Raw genomic sequence first — 20,757 nt, forward strand, 5'->3', positions numbered from 1 at the left:
TTGGCCGCTTGGCCTTTTTTTGGCCTTTTTTAGTTTCTCGATTGGCATTTGTTTGGCCTTTTTTTCGTTTGTTTTTCATAGTTCTTTTGGTTATCTCTAGCAACAGTGAAAAGTTTTGGTGTAGCGTTTTACATCATGCCCATTTCAAAGACCTTGCTAGCTATGCTTTAACATGTCTCTGCATCCCTGTCAGTAATGCAGTAGAAGAGAGGATTTTTCATTACTTACTGCAGTGAAAAAAAAACACGAAACAAAATGCAGACTGAGCTTTTGGAAACGATTTTGCGAATACAAATGGACATGCTGCTGAATGGAAAATGTTGCACAAACTTTGATACCAGTGCCATAATGATAAGGCGTTTCCCATCTGATATTGTTTATGGTGAAACTAGCAGTAACGAAATGGCAGAGGTGCTAGCATTCCTAGAATAGTAAGGAGTGTTCATTGTGGAAGGATGTTGGACATAAATGCAATTGATTTCTTTGATTTTGCAGTGTTGGGTGTTTAATGTAGCCTACAAGTAATTGTATTGGGTATAAATATTGTATACTATTTCATATTGCATTAAGTGATATGCCAATATTAACTCCTTCTCACTAGTCACCAGGGTCTCACTGGTGGACGTTAATGGCTTTTTAGTCTACAGGATGATGCTTAGCCTAATGTTGTATGCATATTTCAGTTGTATTGTAATTGTTTCCATACCTATCTGTTTGTATTTTATGGATTGCATTTTTTTCAGGAATTTTACTAAGCGATTCTTCTTTAACAGATAACATGTAAAACAATAGAACCTGGGTAAATATTATATAATTTGTTGTTGAAAGTAAGTGCAAAAACACCACTGATTTCAACAAAGAGAATAAAACCTCAGGTTTGGCCTTTTTTTTTCCATAATTTGGCCTTTTTTGGGGATGCATTTGGCCTTTTTTGTTTTATCAATCTGGCAACCCTGGTGCTTATGCCGACTGCTCTCAAAGGTCAAATCCAGCTAAAAAAAAAGTGAAAGTGATGGCACTGACCTAGTCCTTTTTTTTGTGGAAGTACCAAGCTAAGAAGTGTTCATTGGTCCTTTTTAAACTCAATTCTAATCATTAATTTGAAAACTAAAAACAATTTGATCCGTTTGTTTGATTGCTGGTCTAGTAGGAAAGTTTTCTTGTAAACTGTAGGCTAGCCTATGAACCGTACCGTATATAGATTGTTTCGTTTTGTGCTTAAGCTCTTAGGCTAGACCTAATTTTATTGGTATCGCTGTTTTGTCTTTGCTGAATAAACAGTGTTTTGGTTTTGTTCAGGGCTGGTGCATTAGTGTATGGCTATAGGCAGTCTGTTCGAGAATTTCTTAGGCATCTAGCTTTTATTTTTCGAATAAGAACGTCACTTATTTCTTTTCAACTGTGCTGAAAAGTGGAGGACAATAGTGAAATATGTACAGCCGATTGTGGATATTTTTGGTGGTATCCAGCTGTTTATTGCTGTGTAAGTGTTTACAATTTCAGTTGTAGCATGATAGCCTAGCCTATCTTGTTTTTATTAAAGTTTTGTGTAAGTCAAAATGTTTTTTCTTTTTAGTTTATTGACATTCTAGTAATAGTTTGCACATAAAAAACTTTGATGGGTTTCAATACGTTACTTTATAAATTAGGCCTGTAGTCTATAGTTATATATCTTCAAAAATTTAAGACAATAGGCTAGCCTACTTTTATATCTTCTATATTGCAAGCCATCTATTTTCTATCTTGCAATTTCTATCTAGTCATCTATTTTCTATCTTGCAAGTCATCTATCCTTTTTTAATAGGCCTGGTTAATTCTGTGTAGAATACAAAATGTTGTTCACAGGTCTGTCTTTTGTTCTGGTAACATATTTTTATTTCATAATTGTTTCAGCTGCAACTCGTGTTCAGTCATCAGAGGATGAACCTGATGTTGATAACTATCCAGAAGTTGAAGAAGACATTGGCAAAATGGCTGATGCCTCACGAACTGATGATGGAGTTGTTGAAAGGTACAGTAACACAAGTTATTTTTTGTTAGATTTTATTGAAAGTGTGGATTTCCTTATAGAGAGACATATTATATTTTCTGAGATTTCCATTTTTAAAAATAGATTGCAATAAATATGCTGGGTGGTTGGGCCTGAGAACCTTGGGGCTTGCTATTCAGAAAGACACGTTTTGTGTGCAATTTTAAACATGCAATTTAGTGGCTTACCTTTGTGAAACCGACGTACTCTTTGAAGTAGCAATTTAAAAGATGATATGCTGGCTGCCAAATAGATTATTTGTTAAACAGCATCACATTTTAACTGCACCGAAGAATCAATTTTATCATTTACAAACTTACTGTTAATAGTGTACATTTGCATTGCTAAACAATGACTTTCTTACTCCAACCAAACTAATGTTAGATTTTTAGCTCAGGAGAGTCACGCATCCCTGTTACTGGCAAGCCAGCATACAACAGGATATTCGCTTTTTCCATGAGACAAATACGTCCATTTGTGTTGTAGATTGTTGCTAATAGTTCTAGTCGTTTATTTGATATTTTGGTGTGCTAATAGTTAAAAACTTTAGCCGGCATGTTAAAAATAAACTAGTTATATTTTCAACTTTTTCATCAAGAGTGTGGAAGCGGTGAATTTCGCTTCCTTTCTATTTCCACCTCTTCCCATTTCATATTAACTGTTACACCATGAGTCATTACGACTGAATATTCCATTAGTGAAAGATTTGATAATAGGCTACATCAACAATAGCGTATAAGCATTCTCAGAAAAATAAGACGTTTAAAAAAGTGAGCTCGAAAAGGATAAATATTATACCTGGTGAGTTTGCGAGATATGTTTAGTTGTTTACGTCTATGAAATGTAGCCTACCTTCTTTTAAGTCTCAAACGGAAGCGATTCACATTTTATTGCATCCGCTTCCACGCAAAAAGCATTCATTTACACATCACTTTGATAAATCTGGTACCTCTGGTTCTCCACACTGCCAGCAGTACGTAGCTCCCACCAATCTGCGATGCATCCAATAACAGCGATGAGTGTTAGTTTAAGTTATTTTGATTGTGCTTCACACTTTCATTCGCTTTTTTAACTTTAGACTTTGTCCGCCCCGGTAGCTCAATTTAATGAGCGCACAATTTTGCAAAAATAACACACAAAAAAACCGAAGAAACAGTAAGATGATGCTCCGCCGATGTGGACGCGCTTAACGCATTGCAGCTCTTCATTCAGCACCACCTAGTGGATGCAATATCATAAATGCCCCAACATTTTAATAACGAGCGGAACTGCACTCGGACAATTTCTCCTGCGTTAATTAATTAAATTATCAAGGCCTCTATGCAAGACTGCCTCGATTAAGCTTCCAAGGAGGCTTTCTCTGTCAAGGTTAAATATTTCTACAATCAATCATTATATTTCACAACAGAGAAGAAGAGTCCATTCATATTGATGGGCTAAGTCCAAATGAAGTCAAACAGCTCAGAGAGCAATCAGAGAAGCACATCTTTCAAGCTGAAGTAAACAGAATGATGAAACTAATTATAAATTCGCTTTATCGGAACAAGGAAGTGAGTTGTCGATTTTTTTTATAAAGCTTATTCACTTTTTGTACTGCAAGCAAAGTAACATTTTTGTTAAGGTTAATTAATCGATAAAATTGTTAGTTAGACGTAATATTGTCCATATTTTTCAATTGCACACATTAAATGAAATCCTTTTATAGATTTTCCTCCGAGAATTGATTTCGAATGCATCGGATGCTTTGGATAAGATTCGTATTCTTTCTCTAACCGATGAATCAGCACTTTCTGCAGATAGTGAACTGTCTATCAAAGTTAAGGTATTTACTCAGATAACAAAATCCATCATTTTTACGTTGATTTAACGTCTGCAGCTGTTGAATCAATGTAAAAATGACAGATTTTGCTGCCTGGGTATTATCGTTTTAAATTCTGAATTGGAAAATTACATTGCAAATGGGAAGCAGTTAGAAAACGCCTTGACTAAGGACATGAGCATTATATGAGAGTACTTTAAACGGCATAAACGCCTATGTGTTTTGGTAAGTTGTGAAATTTATATATGTGTACATTACAGCTTGATAAGGAAAACAACGTGTTGCATGTCACTGATACTGGCATTGGTATGACAAAAGAAGATCTAATCAGAAATCTTGGAACAATAGCCAAGTCTGGTACCAGTGATTTTTTTGAGAGAATGTCAAAAGCCTCTTCCGAAGAATCTGTTTCGGATCTAATTGGTCAATTTGGTGTTGGATTTTACTCGTCATTCTTGGGTACATTTTGAATATAGTAGCATCAGAATTTATGTTACGTCATTTGTTTCATTAACATCTCACTGTTACTTTTGGCTTTGAAGGTTAGAGTGATTTAATTTAATGTTTCTGAATGCTGAAAACTCAAATAGGCAGATTTTCAGTTAATCTAACAGGATAGCTTATCTTGCGGGAGTGTAGAGTTTTAGGAATAGTATAAGCTATTTGCAAGGATATATTTGATGATTGTTCGTGGAGACATAGTGATGTGTTATTCTACGTATTAACATACAATTTCAAGAAACTGTGCGTCTTCGAGTGCCTCTTTCATTGAAGGTTTTATCAGATTTTAAAAAACATTATTTTTTAGTTGCGGACAAGGTTGTGGTCGCCTCCAATCATAATGATGACACCCAGCACATCTGGGAATCGGATTCGGAGTCTTTCTCTGTTGCCGCTGATCCAAGAGGAGACACGTTGACTCGTGGAACCACAGTTTCACTTTACATGAAAGAAGAAGCTTCAGACTTTCTGGAACATTCCACCGTCAAAGGCTTGGTAAGCACGACTTCTTTTCCATCTCAGATGAGCCGCAGCCATAACAGCTTTTTAATGAACCGCTCAGTGCTCCTATGAACTACTGTAACTATACGGTACCAAGCTGTTTAACAAACCAGATTTTCTTTGTTGAGAAAGTATACGGTTTATGTCTTCTATCGAGTCTTACAAATTTGGTTGATACACCATAGATGGACACATTCCTTTGCGACGGAGTTGTAGAATGTAGATTGAAAGGTCCCACTCACTGTTTATGGTATAGCGATGGAATTTGTATGTTTTGTGTATGGCTATGAACGATGATACTATTTCTTGTGTTGCAGATCGAAAAATATTCTCAATTTATCAACTTCCCAATTTATTTGTGGTCTGAAAAAACTGTCAAAGAGGAAGTTCCAATCGATGAGGAGGAAGTTAAAGAAGAGGAAGTCGATGAGACTTCAGATGAAGAAATATCAGAAGAAGATGGTACTGATGAAGCAGAGGTGATGAGGATCAAATGTTTTGTGATGCAATAGTATAAAGTACTGGTAGTTTTATTTTGTATATCTGGATGGTTATTGGTTGTAGACAGAATGAAGCAGTTAACCGATTTGCCCCCATCAACTGGCTATTGGTACTAAAATAATTTTACCCGTTAGCAGTTATCATTATTTTGATTGTCAATAAAAATAGCTAGACAGTTTGTTATAAAATGAAGAAAAATAAATTAGCTATAGAACACGGCGGTCGACAAAAACGTGATCAGAATAAGCGCTGCACTAATAAGGCCTACAGTGGGGGTCGAAACAGCGCTCTCTATCGCTTCATTTTTTTCTTACAGGTGTCCAATATGCATATAGTTGTAAGTTATCGTTTTTTCTGCAGGTCATGTTATGTTTTAGTAATTTAGTGGATGCAAAATATAAGTTGCCACAACTAAAGAAGGCACATTCTACTATGTGCCTGCCTCTGAGCTCCTTTATTTTTCTGGCGGCCAAGCGTGACCTACCAGAGCTTCTTCTCGGCGCCAAGGTCTCGCGCTCAGTAGCCAAAACAATAAAAATCAGTTAAAAAATCGTGTTTTTAAAAATCCTGTAAATAACATTGTGTTTCTGCGTTCACTCGGGTAAGGACATCACAAGCAAGGCCCTGAGTGCCAAGTAAGTGTAGAGCTAGTCTCCCGGTCTTTAAAGTTCGACGTTTCGACTTTTTGCGAAGCTTTTATCAGCAATATTTCTCATAAAAGGAGACTTTGCCTGGTTTGTGAAAAACGGCTCTGCGAGTGAAGAGAAAAAAGTTTCAAGAGCGAGTGGAAAAAACGTTTGAAATACGAACGTAAGTGGAGAAAAAATGTTCCAAATACAAACCCAGATAACAAATTGAATCAATGCAAAAAAACGAATGATTTGTTGTCTGGGAATGCAGTGGAAAAATGTTGGCTTTTGGAAGCCGGCGGCCAAACATGGCCTTTTGGCGGGTTAGGTAGTTTCGGAGGCCATGGCCGCCGAAGCTTAGAGGCCTGCATGTGGCACATTTCTTATCATAGCTTGGTGATGTTGTAAAATATAGATGTATGCCGTACAAACATTTTGTTTATTTGTCAAATTTTTAAAGGTTAGATTCTAGAACGCTCGATTCAGATGTAGCCTATGTAAAGTGTAAAAGATTTGTAAGTAAACGTTTGTCATCGGAACTGATATCAGCTCTTCAGACAGCCGGTGAAACTACATCACAATTGCAGCGCTGTTGGGTTTTGTCGTCCGCAAACGTGTAACAATGTAAAACGAATAGATTTTGCTCGGTAGTTGGGAAAGCGATTCCGGTCAAATAGAAAATATTCCAATTATAAATAGCTGTAGTGAGTAGTGTTAACAGGGGCTCCAGGGGATAATTTTGGACCTGGGATGATTTTAAGGGCTTACAACTTTCCAAGGGGCCTGGGAACTTGAAAAAGCCACAGCATATTTCCGGTATATTGTGCTTTTTTCTTAGATGTGTCTTGATTTGGAGCCCGAGAATCTTAGTGGCACCGGGCCCAAACTATCCTCTCAATTTCCCTGGCTGTAGTAACGTTACGCAGACGTTGTTCAGTTAGGTCGATATTCATCAGACCCGTTGCAGGTTGAAGAAGAGGCAGAAGAAAAAAAACCGACAACAAAATCCGTTGAAAAGACGGTATGGGACTGGGTGCTCATTAACGAAACCAAACCGATATGGCAAAGGCCCGTCAAGGAAATAACAAATGAAGAGTACAACAGCTTCTACAAGTCTATTTCAAAGGTGAGATTGATTTTGGCCTTATTACAACCTCTTGAATACGGTGCGAAGGGTAATTGAAAAGTCGATTTTAAAAAGAAAATTATTTTTTTCCTTAATGTTCGCTTAGAGAAATTTGCAACAAGTCTTATAATTGTTTTTAGGTGAAACACTGAAACAGTCATGCCATAAGTATAAATAAGACTATGGAAGATTTTAGTCAATTTGTTTGACGTTAAGAGTTTTCCTTTTCGATTCGTGCAGGAAGAAAGTGATCCAATGAGCAAAACTCACTTTGTAGCCGAAGGAGAGGTTTCATTCAAGTCGATTCTCTTCATCCCGGCAACAGTACCGGGAAACTTCTTCCAAGATTACGGACAGAAGCGAACTGATTACATAAAGGTGATATTGGTCGTTCCGTGGCTTTATTTCAATGATACTTTAGTTTAAGTTTGAAACAGAGTTTGTGGCAATATAAGGATGATAGATCGGGTGGTGGATTGCCATCATATCGCTGTTCCGTGTGAACTGGACTTACCAAGAATTCGGATAAAATAAGGTTGCTATTCAGAATCCACCATGATTACACAAGCAACCTTACCAACACTTACTTTCGACAATGCAGATGTACGTACGTCGTGTATTTATCACCGATGATTTCAAAGACATGATGCCGAAGTATCTGCAGTTTGTTCGTGGAGTTGTAAGTAGTTGAGAAATAAATTTCAAATCTTAACACGCTTTGTTAAGAATTGATTTACCTGAAAACCTTGTATCACGTGTGATTATGTGTTTGACGATTAACACTCAAATAGTTTCTGAAATATGAATTCTAATAACCGAAATTGTTTTCAATTTACTTAAAAATTATTTTTAAGTATCAAATGACAAGATAAAATAATCAATAAGTTTTTTTGTTGAACATTGTTCTGAATTTTTGACTCCAGTCGAAAACAATAACTATTAAAAAATGCGTAGTAATAATTGAAAAAATATACTTTTTTATCATAAAAATCAGTCATAAAATATTGACTTGACGTCAAATAATGCTCATTTTGTTGATTTTTATTTGTGAAATAATTTCAAAAGAAGCTTCTACTAATTACTTCTTTGCAACATCCAGGTGGACAGTGATGATCTACCTCTCAATGTGTCTCGGGAGACTTTGCAACAGCACAAACTTCTCAAGGTCATCAAGAAGAAGCTGGTTAGAAAAGCTCTTGACATGATCAAGAAAATTGATCCAGAAGCGTACATAGACAAATTCTGGTCAGAATTTGGTACTAAGTAAGTCACAGAAACGTGTCTGAACGTATTGCTTCATTTTAATTAGGTAGGAAAACAATTGTTTTGCGTATTGATATGCATTTCCTATTGCGTGTTAAAACGAGGAATACGTAGAGCACTAGAGCCACATAAGAATTTAAACGAATAGAATTGAATAACGTGTTGTACATATGGTTATTGGTTAATACTTCCACATTGTTGCTGTAAGGTTTTATTACATTAGTCGCTGGCACAGCATTGAGCAAATGACTCTTAGTTTTTATTTTGCTGCATTGTAGGCCTATTATTGATGCGGTGTTGATTCATACTTTAGCATCAAACTCGGAGTTATTGAAGATCATAGCAACAGGACAAGACTCGCTAAGCTGCTGCGTTTCTACTCGTCAAATCATCCCTCTGACCTTACTAGCTTGGAGAGTTACATCGAGAGAATGAAGGGAAAACAAGATAAGATTTATTTCTGTGCTGGGGCTGGGAGGGAAGAGGTAGATATTTTTAACGAGTGCATCGAGATTGTTTACAAAACAATTTTTAAACTTTTGTTAGAATTTTCGTTATTTTTCTTGAAGAATTTGTCTTCTCGGAAAAGTCAAAGAAATTACAAACCACTATTTTCCTGCATCTTGCTCTTTAATTTTGAAAGCAGACTAGCTATCGATCCTCCTCACTTCTTGATACCATACAGTTGAATCAATTGGAAACACCATTGTCTTGTCGTTCCTCCAGGTTGAAAAATCTCCGTTTGTGGAGCGGCTCTTGAAGAAAGGTTATGAGGTCTTGTACCTCACTGAGGCTGTAGATGAATACACCCTCCAGGCACTTCCGGAGTTTGATGGAAAGAAATTTCAGAATGTCGCTAAAGAAGGACTCGGACTTGATGAAGAAGAGGGAGCCAAAGAGAGAAAAGAAGCTCTGGAAAAAGAATTTGAGTCTCTAGCAACTTGGCTGAAGGACAAGGGGCTCAAAGATATGGTCAGTATTTTGCTTTCGTATTCACTTTGACGCAACGTTTATCAGATTAAGTTGAGAGTGAATGTAGGTAGATGTAAATTTATTCAATGCTTTACTGGGTACAAAGGATGGAAAACCGTGTACTATCTAACTAACCTAACTTTACTGACATTTACAAACTTTGACAATGCTCGTCGTCTAAATGTACAAGTCGGATTCAAGATTGTGACTGAGGATCGCATTGCCATTATAGACGAAGCACCAGTGAAGCATTTAAACGCTTATCATTTTTCTGCATGTAGGCCTACCCTGCTTATTAAATTGATAAGTACAGAAAAGTTTTTGATTTATCCCCAATTACTTTTACCTTTAACATTTTTAACAAATACATTATTGTTTACCGTTTTCTATGGTTCACCGTCGTCCCTCTTCCTTTATTGGTTACGTGGACTACACGGCAATGACGGACCTGCTCTTTTTATCAACAGATAGAGAAAGCTGTCATCACTGAGCGGCTTTCTGATTCACCATGTGCTTTGGTAGCCAGTCAGTACGGATGGTATGTTTTTTTATTACCCTGTAGCAAAATATTCTACTTACTGCTGTGTACGGCATGCACACTTTGCACATAATCAGGTCGTAGCACTTGAATTTTCCATCCTTGTAGTAATAATAACAATGATTTTTTTATTTTTTGCCTATGGCAACAACATACAGTACAAAACACTGCGAACACAGATGAAACTCAACAGGAAACAGCGAAGTGACATATGGTATGCTACGCTTGTTTTGGCATGCCATTAAGTGCCTTTGCCGAGACACAGCCGCGTGCTCTTAAGCGGTGTCGAACCGACGTCCTTTCCAACGTCGCACAGTCGGCTAGCAAAAGAAAAGGAAGTAGCAAGTTTGTATCAAAAGGCTAGCATGACACAAGCTCGCAATGCATCATAGTCATCATTATTATGTTCTGGTTGCTTTGAAGTGCAGATTGTTTTGAGAAAGTTTTTGTAAAGCCGTTATCGCTTTTAGGTCTGGAAACATGGAGCGCATCATGGCAGCCCAGGCTTACCAATCTCAAAAAGATGCTCCTGGAAAGTAGGTTTTTCTTTAAGCTGATTGAATGTCATTTTAAGCTAAGTAGGCCTAATGTTTTTCTTTTATGCTACCCTTTTCGTGCGTTGAGGTTTCATAGAAGGCTAAACTGTGACAATTGAACAGACCAAATTATTTTATTTCCCGACTACGCTACTACGATATCATAAAAAGAGGATTTCAAGCTACAACCCAGGCATTCATTTGTTTCATTGTTTCTGCGTCTGCAGACGTTGTAAATCTTAAAGTGTGAAAAAGGACCGATTTGCTAACTGAGGTGATTTTGCTGAGTCATACCTTTTCGGGTTGGTTTTGGAGTTGCGTTTTCAGGATGACCTAAAATGTAGAGCTGAAAAATGTGGACAAGTCTAAATACCGGAATAGGCTATTGTAATTTCGAATGTCATTTTTTCTAACAATAAACCGGCGGTTCTCAAACTTTACCTTCCGACGCACCCAGCAATAGGACTTTCAGTAATTTTTTATCTAGTTGTTTGTCTTCAGTCTTCATTTGTCTCGCGACGAATTGAATTAGAATTGCGCTATTGTGATTGTTAAATTATAATCAATCGCTGCAGTTTCGTAATGATGAGTTCGAATGCACATGTCAGGGTAATAATATCTGTAAGCATTTTATTATCGTAATTGAGTTTAGATAGTAAAGATACGAAACGAAATTAGTTTGATCCGCCCACGCCCTTGGAAAATCGAAACGACGCATCAGGGCGTCGCGATTCACAGTTTGAGAACCTCTGCAATAAATCTTCAAAAATGAAGTAAAAGTAGAGATCTACTGCGAGTTAAAAATGAGGGAAAAGTTTTATCCTGGTAAGGTTGCAGTTTCCATTTATGTTTGTTTTTTTACTTAATTCTTTGTACCCACTGCAGTTACTATGCCAAGCAAAAGAAGACATTGGAAATTAATCCACGGCATCCATTGATCAAAAACTTACTTGCAAGAATAAAGGTGATTGATGCTTGGTGGCAATGCGTCTTATACTATGTTTTCGATAATTTTTGTTAGTGTTTACAGCATTGCAACAACAACACTCAGCATGTACGACTGTACGTATCATTGAAAGCCGTCACTGTTTGACAACGTGTTGCTATAACACAAATTTTCATGCAATAGTGTGAAGAACGCCTGAGAATGTTTTATCATATTCACTGTTTTGACAAGAATTGATGAAGTTTTTAGGTCTTGATTTTTCGCTAGAAGTGCGACTCCTCTAAACCAGTGAACTCACAATTATCCTTATTTTCTTGACGCTTACAAAACATTCACAGGAAGATGATGACGATAGTCAAGCCAAGGAGATAGCCGCAGTCATGTTCGATACAGCCGTCTTAAGATCGGGTTACAATCTTAAGAATTCTGTTGAGTTTTCGAAGAGAATCCTCGACATGATGTACGCCAACCTCAACATCGACCCAAATACTGCAGTGAGTGACTGAATTGTTTTGTTTATTTTTTTTTTCTGTCAGCACAAGTCATAATTTTCTCTTAACAGCTTAACAGTCTATGTAGCTCCTTCTCTCACTCAGATTATGCTACTCAAAGTTTGAAGTTTCAAAGTGAAAAAGAAGAAAACGTTTGTGTCCAGCCCTTGCTTTGTATGAAGTTAGCCAACTTTCTGTTGGTTCAGCACATCCATTATTGTCATAAAATGGTTTAACCAGCACATTACTCCTTCATGAGCTCTGTCGTCATGAATGTGCTTATGTTCTTACATCGTCTGTCTGGGTTGCCATGTTTTCTGCAGATTCGTTTCCCAAACGTGATCTTGTAAGCTGCTGCAACAAACAAGACTCTTGCTTACTGAGAAAGCTGTTGCGGAAAAGATGCTGAGATCGAAAAAGTAATATAATTGCTTTATGTTTAGATCGAAGAAGAGCCAATAGATGAACAAGACGAGCCTGAGGATGATGGCGAAGAAGAAATGGATGAAGATGAAAACGAAGATGAAGATGAAAATGATGATGACGATGAAGAACAAGATGAGCCTGAACAGCCTCAAGAAGATCAGGTAAAGGCTAATAGGTTTAAGATCAAGACATGGTAACGCATTCGTGTTTTTTTCGTCATCACTCTATTGTTGTTTTGCGTGCTGGTTAATTATTCGGACAAAACCACAATAACCCGAACTTCTAGCATGTGTTTAAAGTTGCCATGACACGGCAGCGCTCTTGTCGCCGCAGTCGAACCGAAAACCTGTCGAGTGCTTTTCAACTCTCTGAACACTTAGATACGCATCTAATATCTGGTACTAACTGTTCTTTTACTTATGCTATGCGTCACAGTATAGCCCACTTTGGATATGGCACCAAGGGCCGTTTACAGACTAATTTGGGACCGGCACTAATAACATCTAAAAGTACTCCTGACCTCCCCACCCTGTCAACACCAATGGTGGGGTTATATGTCAACTGACTTACACTACACGACCATAAGTTGACTACTTGAGTATTGATTAACCCTTCACCGACCGACATTCTATAACATACATTATATTAAGCGATCCGCTTTTGTTGCAGAGTTCCAAAGATGAGTTATAGTTTCATCAACAGTGGATTGTATATGCGGTATTCGATTTCCAGTCGTTTTGGTTATTAACGCCCGTATTTTATTCCGTTCCACACAACTGCCTCGTCACAATGTTCCAGATCCAATTGTGTTTCTTGTGTTAAATATTCACGAAAATTCCTTAAAAGGAGATTTCAACGTGAGATTAAACTTTGACGACATTTATGTTGTTACGACGTTGATTTAACGTCACACATGCAAAGAGATTGACTTGAATGAAACTCTTCAAAGGTGGTTTAGTCTACTGTGATTTTTTGTACTATTGCTTACTGTGATTGGAGCCGTAATTAGGTAGACGAAATATGTTTTGTTCAAAAGCAGTGGCTGTAGCAATAATTTCATCAATTTTAACCCTTAAAAATCAAACCGTAAGTGTAAATTTCCTCGAACTGTTTAATGAAAATTTGCAATCTGTAAAACATACAAACTGTTGTGAGATTTAGCTTAGTAGGGGCCTTCTGCTATGATAGCAAATGCGTTGGATTGTATTGTTACTGCCATCTGTTACTGCGACCATGATGTAAATTTTGGCTTTCCATTCCTTTGTAAAGCGAATTGATTCGTTACGTTGTAAAATAAAACTTTTCCTTGTTTTTAACTGAGCATTCTATGTTAAGCTCTGTGGTGGTTACGAGATCACACAACTGAAATGTTAAGGAAACAATGAACTTGAAAAGGATAAGTAAAGTATGGTATAGTCAGGATTCATTTTAAACTTCAAAACACCACCTGCATACGAACTTTATAACAATAAACCTTCGTACAACTTCGGAGTAACGGCATCTCTTAACAACATCCGTGATGGGTATTAAAGACAAGAAAAGTTTGCGACTACTGTAGCCAACTTGAATACGTTTTGTGCTTTATGGGTTGGGATAAATTAGACCCTCCTGGGCTACTGTAGCCTATAACTTTAACTCGAGGCTGCCAGATTACCAGTGAGCAGGCCTGTAGTTGCCGGGGGGGCAATGCCCCCCCAAGCTCAAAGCTTTTAGTTATTTCCTTGTAGAAACATAAGCATTTTAAAACGTTTGTCTGACAATCTGCTGCGTTTGGGACGCATAATGTCCTTTCCAAGCAAAAACATGCGTTCCACAGCCACGCTGGATGGTATTGGTGTGTTGTATTTCAAAAACATGCCTTGAAAACGTTTACTCTGAAAGGTATCACTATTCTAAGCGTGCTGTGATGGTTTAGCATATATAGCCTAAATCTTTTAGTGAGGTCCACTGCACCAACATCGCTCTTTTCAGGGGCACAGAGCTTTTGAAATAAAGTATCTTCAACCTCCGTGATGACATTCATTGATTTTTCGCTTTCTCTCTCTGATCCCTCGTGCTCTTTGTTTCAAAGTTCTAAAAATCCACATTTTCAACTGCCTAAAATTTTTATTTTTTGTCCTGAAAACACCAGGAATGGCATTTTAGAGCATATAAAAGTGCAAATTTTTCTGGGGGGGCATGCCCCCAGACCCCCTAGGAGGCTCACGCCTTCGGCGCTTGTCCGTTCCTGTCACTTTATGACGTCATATTTAACATCACCATTTACAGCGCCCCCATGGCCAAAAGTCACGAGCCGCCACTGGTGCATATAGCTTTTATTTCCCAATAGCTTTTGAGCCCCCCCAAGCTAAAATGTATAACTACGGGCCTGCCAGTGAGTCTTCATATTTGGTAGGCTACGCACTGGAATAGATGCTGTCTTTCTGGCCAGAAAATCAAATTTTTACTTTGATTTAACATCGGCATTTAACTTTGCAAAAACAGCCTGATTTGGCTTCGTAGGGAAGGGAACGGGGGCTATTGTTGCTGGCAGTTTTATCTGGATCGGTGGGCTACAGTAATATTTTGATTAACAGATTACATCATTTCAAAACGGATAAGTCACCACTTGGATAAGCCTTTCAAAGTTGGTGCTATTTGGCAAGTTTAGTGGATTTTTTTTTATTTTCTAGTCTAATTTACTTGGCAGACTACTAGAATAGAGGAATAAACGGCTTGGAGTGGCCACTGGCCAGCACTACAAAGCAATCTATCCTAATAAATCATTAAGCAGCTAGTTCCTATCCATATATGCCGATATTTCTTAAAAAGGGCACAAAGCCAATTGTAGTTGTCGGTGGATATTTACAAATTCAATATATCTCGCTAAAAGTCGTCTTCACCATGTGATGACAAAGACAACTCAAACAGGTCACTAACATAAGAATAACCATAAAAAATATTTAGAAAACTTGTTGTGGCAGTGGCAATAGATCGGTCACTATCCATTGCAGCTTCACGACAGCTAGCCTAAAGTCATTTTGCAAGGAATTGAAGTTACAGTCACGTGATCTGAAACCTCGTAGTGCTGAACTGTTACCACCGAGATAATGTAATCTCGGTGCAGGCTACTTGAATCTCAACCGAAGCAAATATTAAATGCTACATCACGGTGATGCAAAGAAGAGAGCCGATGACTAAGAAAAACATTAAATGCAGGAAAAAGTGTTGAAACTTTGAGTGTAGTCGAGATCTGCTACTTTCTTAGTGAAAGCAAAGTAAGTTATTACTGGGCACTTTGTCTTGCTAGTTGCAATAATTGTGCAGAGGTTAAGGTTCTCGTGCTTTTTTATAAAAATAGTTTCAAGGTGAGTTACATAGCAAAATTAAAAGTGACGTAATTTTTGTTTAATATTTATTGACAGGTGATAAAAATGAAACAAATTTAGTTTTGTACTATTTTGACAACAATACAAGTGTCAGGAAGGACATTATCAATATTTGATTTGCTATTGCCTGCTTTATTTTGTTTCACTGCCTGTGAAACTGTCTGGGAAATACACTTGTGTTGAGGTGAGTACTACTGTATTATCATAATTTTGTTTTGTAGAATTAGTAGGCTACTGCAGCACTACCACACAAACATAGATAGACTGTCACAAAAAGTTGCCTGTAGATAGATCTCTAAACAATTAATGAACTTTCTCCTTCGAAAACTCATTCGAAAAACTGTAAAACACTTGAATTGGTAATCAAAAGAAATTACTAAATCAAGAGCTAACGGTTCGATTCTCACAATGAGTAACAACTGACACAACTCGACGAGGAGTAGATCAAATGAAGTGCGACGGACAAACAAAAATAGCCAAATAAATTAATTAAAAAATGCACGGCTAAAAACAACGAGCTGCAAACAGACTACAATTGCTTAAATACCAGCTCAGTGGCCGAGTGGTTTTGCCTTCGGCTCTGGAGCTGGTAGACCTGAAATTGATTCCAGATGGGGTCAAACCCAAGACTTTAAAAACGGCACTGATTAAGTTGGGTAATAGGAATGTGACAACATCGTAAACCTGATATAAATTTAAAATGAGCCGTGTCGCTAAAACATCTTAGCTGTTGTAGAGCGACAATAAATAAAACCATAACATTATTATATTTACATATTTAACGAGGGATAGTTACGTTTGATATGCAGACCAGTGGCGTACCGTGACCACTTTGACAGGGTGTTCAGTGACGGCAAAGCAACAGCGGGGGGTATGGGGGGCCTTTCCCAGAAAATTTTTAAAATTAACATTGAATTTGGTGCGTTCTGAGAGCATTTTCAGCACAAATTCTGAACATGAACAGAACTGACAAAAATAATGTTGTCGGAATGGAGAAGAATACAAAATAGATATTTATTTGACAGCGCCTATTGAATGAAAGACTTAATAATATCAAACATTAAGTAGCATTTCTAAAGTTACGTACTTCAGTTCAGTTTTTATTTTCGACCATCAAAACGAACAATATTACCGTAGGTTATAGGCTACTTGCCATAACACAGCAGGAGTCTGAAAAAACGCGAAAGTTAAAGCGTGCTCGAGATGGAAATGATTTACTTCATGCAAGGATTAGGCACGGTCGCAACACCTTGAGAAATGTAGCCTACAAGCGAATTAAAAACAAACAGGTAAAAGTTAAAACAAAAAACAATAGCAAAGCAACTCGATAATAAACAAGCTTTAGCCATTAGCCAATTTTTTTATTATCAGTACCGGTATCATTTTGTTCATTGGCGTCACATTTTAATATATATATTGTATACCGTACCAGTGGTACACCCAAGACGAAACGAATATAGGCAATAATTAATGTGAGACAAACCAGGAGACACAGAAAGCGACTTTGAGTCAGCTGGCACCTGCTACATAATAAAGGTGTTTCAGCAATAAGGTACAATACCAGTAACATACAAACACTCTAATTACAAAACGATTAGATGTGTTGTTTTAGAATGGTGCATCAATGATATTGGCTATTGCCATAAGCTTTATTGCAGATTCAGACAAGGTAGTCCTAATTTACTGGCACTTGGTGCATAAAAAACATTTTATCTTATCTTGTTTCCAACTCTGATCACCTCAAACTCTAATCCAACAAGCTAAAACTTGCTATTGCCTGAGATTCCCCCAGTGACGCGCCAAGGTGTGCAGATCAGCGAGTGCACAGTAGGGTGGATCGAAAAATCCAAAATTTTTATTTTTCTAAGCTAGTATGTGAAAAAGATGCATTATACCCATAATAACATACATGCAAATTTTTTTTTAGTTTTGACACTTTTTTGATCGCCCCCCGCAAGGTTTTAATTTCCCTAATATCGGGTTGGAGAAAGTCTTCCGCAAAATTGGTCAAAAGCATAGATACTGTGTGACTCACTTATGCGCTTTATGATGTCATAATAAGCGACTTGTGTTCAAACAGATAGGCTACAATTGACCGTTTTATCACCGTTGCTAAAATACTTGGTTGGGTATCTCAACAATTAGCTGATGTAGTATTTGATTCTTCAAAAGAATTCTAGATATAGAAGAAGCTTTATAGTACAATTATTGGAATTTGCTTGCACTGCAGGTTCCACAAAGTTTAATAAAAGTTATATGCGCTTCTTACAGATTAAAAGGCAGTTTACTTAGGTTAGTATGGGTAACTCTTCTGGGCGATGGCCTAGTTTTATTATTACTTGGTACTCCCTTCATCAATCTCCACCATTCAGTTTGACTGCACTGGTGAATGTAGCATTGATCTGGCGATGCGACCCAGGATGCTTGAATCACTCAGACACTCACGATGGCTGACTACAGCTAATTAATAGAACCCTTAGATTATATGTCAGCGATAACAATCCGTATGGGAGACGGCAAGCATTGGTTATGTTCATTATCCGTGTTTATGCTCCAATGTGGTTCACAATAAAATCACATTCATCTTGCAAAGATGAAGCTAGACACATTCACCAAATGATAACCACATCACGATATCTTTGTCAGAAACACAAGAAAATTATTGACCCAGTTATGCACCGCAACTCATACTTTGCTCATCCGGAAAATATAATTTTGGCTATGATAACTTACCATCGACCACATATTCGAGAACTAGGCTTGCGTGGAGTGATGAAAGCTAGAGCTGCAAAACCCAGGGGAAAAAAACAAAAATTTAAAGTTCCCTCAAAGCTTAATTTTGATGCAGTGAAATACTTCGAATTGATTAACTGGACAGATCTTCCTATCACGGAACCTCCTGTAATTAAAACAATGACGGATGCTGAGCTCCTGCAATTCATCATGATAGGTGTGACTCCCACTGTATTTTTTCCCGAATTTCCATGTCACACGCAGGCTGTTGAAAGGCTCGTGCAAGCTGGTTACCGATGCATCTAAAGCAGTTTGTGGACCGAAATATCGAGACGGCTTCATTTGTACCTGAATTGCTTCTCGTCAGTTAATGCCAACATTTGAGTCTAAACGTGACTTTACTCACTTCAATTTGTAAATGTTTGTAATATTGCTTGCAGTCTTTGTATGCATGAACGCATACATTAATAGGAAGTGACTTTGCCAATAGGCCACCTGTCAAATCAGTCATACAAAGTTTAAGCTTGTGAGTCTATACTCGGCCATCTCATGGTGATGGTTAATAGGCGATTACCTGTTGGAACCGCGGGTGGTCCATCAGCCAAGTCACTTTAAAATTAATATGCTGAAAGAGGGTGAAGTCAAAACTCTTAAGTACACACATTTTCATTGTATTTGGTGTTATATTAGAACCTTTTGCCATGTCTGCAAAGCGAGTTAAAATCGAGAAAAAATTTGCCATGCAGTTCTTGTATGTATAAGTGCCTAAATTTGTATGTCGCGGGGGGAGATCAAAAACTTGTTCAAACCTCTTCAATTTTTTACATTGTGTTTTGGTGATATATTGGCAACTTTTGCCATATCTAGCTAATTAAAATTGAGAAAAAAATTTTTTTTTGCCATTTTTGATCCACCCTAGTGCACAGCCTGGCTGACCTAAAACCATTGCTGTTTTCGCTGCCTTGTGACGTAATTTTTCTTAATTGTTTATTTTAAATAGCACTCGCCAAGCTGTCAGTGCACAGTGCACACCCAACTTAAAGGTAATGACCGAAAAAAATTAAAGGCAATCAGGGCCGTTGACAGGATTTCTCGGGCCCGGTACCAATTTATTTTCGGGCCCCCTTCGGCCTTCATCGACTATGTTATGAAAATAAAGGTTGTTTACAAACTTTTATTGATGTCGTTTAAGCATGGTCAATTGGTCATTTAACAAATCTTGCGCAATCTTAACATTTCTTGAACCGCAAAACTTACTATCTCTATCTAGCGGTTGCTTTTTTGAACTTTTATTTGTCACATGGCGCTAGAGTATTCTAGGCTCACCAGAAGAGAATTTACAGCAAAGGTAGTGCAGACAGTCAGAAAGTTTTCAATTTGATTTGGGAAAGGTGTTTGGGCCTCGATCAAACATTTGCTGATTGCTGCAATCTGAAAAGCGGTTTTGTGCAGTTTTAGTGCAGTGCAATGCAATTTTTAGTGCAGAAACAGGGATAGCAATCTTCACCTGTGCCATTTCAGTTTGAGTTTAAACAAATATTAACCTGTTTATGTTGAAATTCGTGTTTCGGGTAATATTCATGGTTAGGGAAATCACTATACTAGACTAAACTAAATTCTTATTTTACTGTTTGGTGGCTGAAGTGGCTATTTGACCACCAGAAAGCTGAAGTGAAGTGCTGTGTTAAGCTCTTCGTGGGCCCCCGGGGCCAAAATAATTTTGAGCCCCTTATTGGCAAGCAGACTTATGATAATGTAGTGTGTATGTTAACTGCACTGATATGGAAAGGTGGTTCACTTCACTAGACTTTCTCACCAGTTGAGAAAACAATACAAATGTAAATAAGAGCAAACACAGGTCTATCAAGTCATAGCTACACCTTTGCTTGCAATGAAAGCCAAAAGTGTTAACGATTTCTAAACATACTGGCAACGGTCATGAAGTGTATGGGTCATTCAACCCAGATCTTATATAACACAGTAGAAGCTGGTATCAAAATTTGACATGCTTATCACATTGAGTTCATACAATTTTTTACATCGGACAAGAATTGACAAAATTATGAGAATTTTAAATTGGTTACCTACATTTAGAAGCAATTTTTTCCAAAAGTTACAATTGGCATTTGAAATTTCACTAACCTATTATTTTTAAATGTATAGCCATAACATAGCAAAACAGTTTAGAAGTGCAAAAAAAAGTGAATTCACAAATGCTTTAACAAACAACATTTTAACACTTTCACCAAGTGGTAATTATGTTTTGCCTTATAGGATCGCCGAGGTGGAGGCTGACTTGGTGACCTCATAAGGTCTTTCGCTTCTTTCCTATCTCACTTTTATGTAATGTACCAGTGCATTTGATGTGATATTTTGTG

The 20,757-nt window shown here is 37.5% G+C and overlaps 1 protein-coding gene across 1 annotated transcript; it reads left to right on the forward strand.

Moving 5' to 3' along the window:
* The first annotated feature begins 1,303 nt into the window (after window positions 1-1,303).
* LOC145786927 (endoplasmin-like) lies at window positions 1,304-13,594 on the forward strand. The gene is made up of 19 exons (XM_082598672.1): window positions 1,304-1,483; window positions 1,894-2,011; window positions 3,438-3,579; window positions 3,735-3,851; window positions 4,109-4,307; window positions 4,657-4,844; window positions 5,168-5,329; window positions 6,948-7,106; window positions 7,347-7,484; window positions 7,708-7,785; window positions 8,206-8,369; window positions 8,683-8,854; window positions 9,096-9,341; window positions 9,809-9,879; window positions 10,350-10,415; window positions 11,301-11,379; window positions 11,700-11,855; window positions 12,296-12,439; window positions 12,948-13,594. Exons 1-19 carry the CDS (start codon window positions 1,432-1,434, stop codon window positions 12,966-12,968), a joined length of 2,472 nt encoding a protein of 823 aa, XP_082454798.1. The 5' UTR covers window positions 1,304-1,431; the 3' UTR covers window positions 12,969-13,594.
* The last annotated feature ends 7,163 nt before the right edge of the window (window positions 13,595-20,757 follow it).

The sequence above is a fragment of the Aplidium turbinatum genome, chromosome 2, assembly GCF_918807975.1.
Source record: "Aplidium turbinatum chromosome 2, kaAplTurb1.1, whole genome shotgun sequence".
In the NCBI taxonomy this organism is placed as follows: Eukaryota; Metazoa; Chordata; class Ascidiacea; order Aplousobranchia; family Polyclinidae; genus Aplidium; species Aplidium turbinatum.

Coding starts and splice junctions, on each gene's coding strand:
- LOC145786927 (XM_082598672.1), top strand. CDS start 1,432: ATGTACAGCCGATTGTGGATATTTTTGGTGGTATCCAGCTGTTTATTG. Junction 2,012..3,437: donor GATGATGGAGTTGTTGAAAG/GTACAGTAACAC, acceptor ATTTCACAACAG/AGAAGAAGAGTCCATTCATA. Junction 9,880..10,349: donor GTAGCCAGTCAGTACGGATG/GTATGTTTTTTT, acceptor TATCGCTTTTAG/GTCTGGAAACATGGAGCGCA.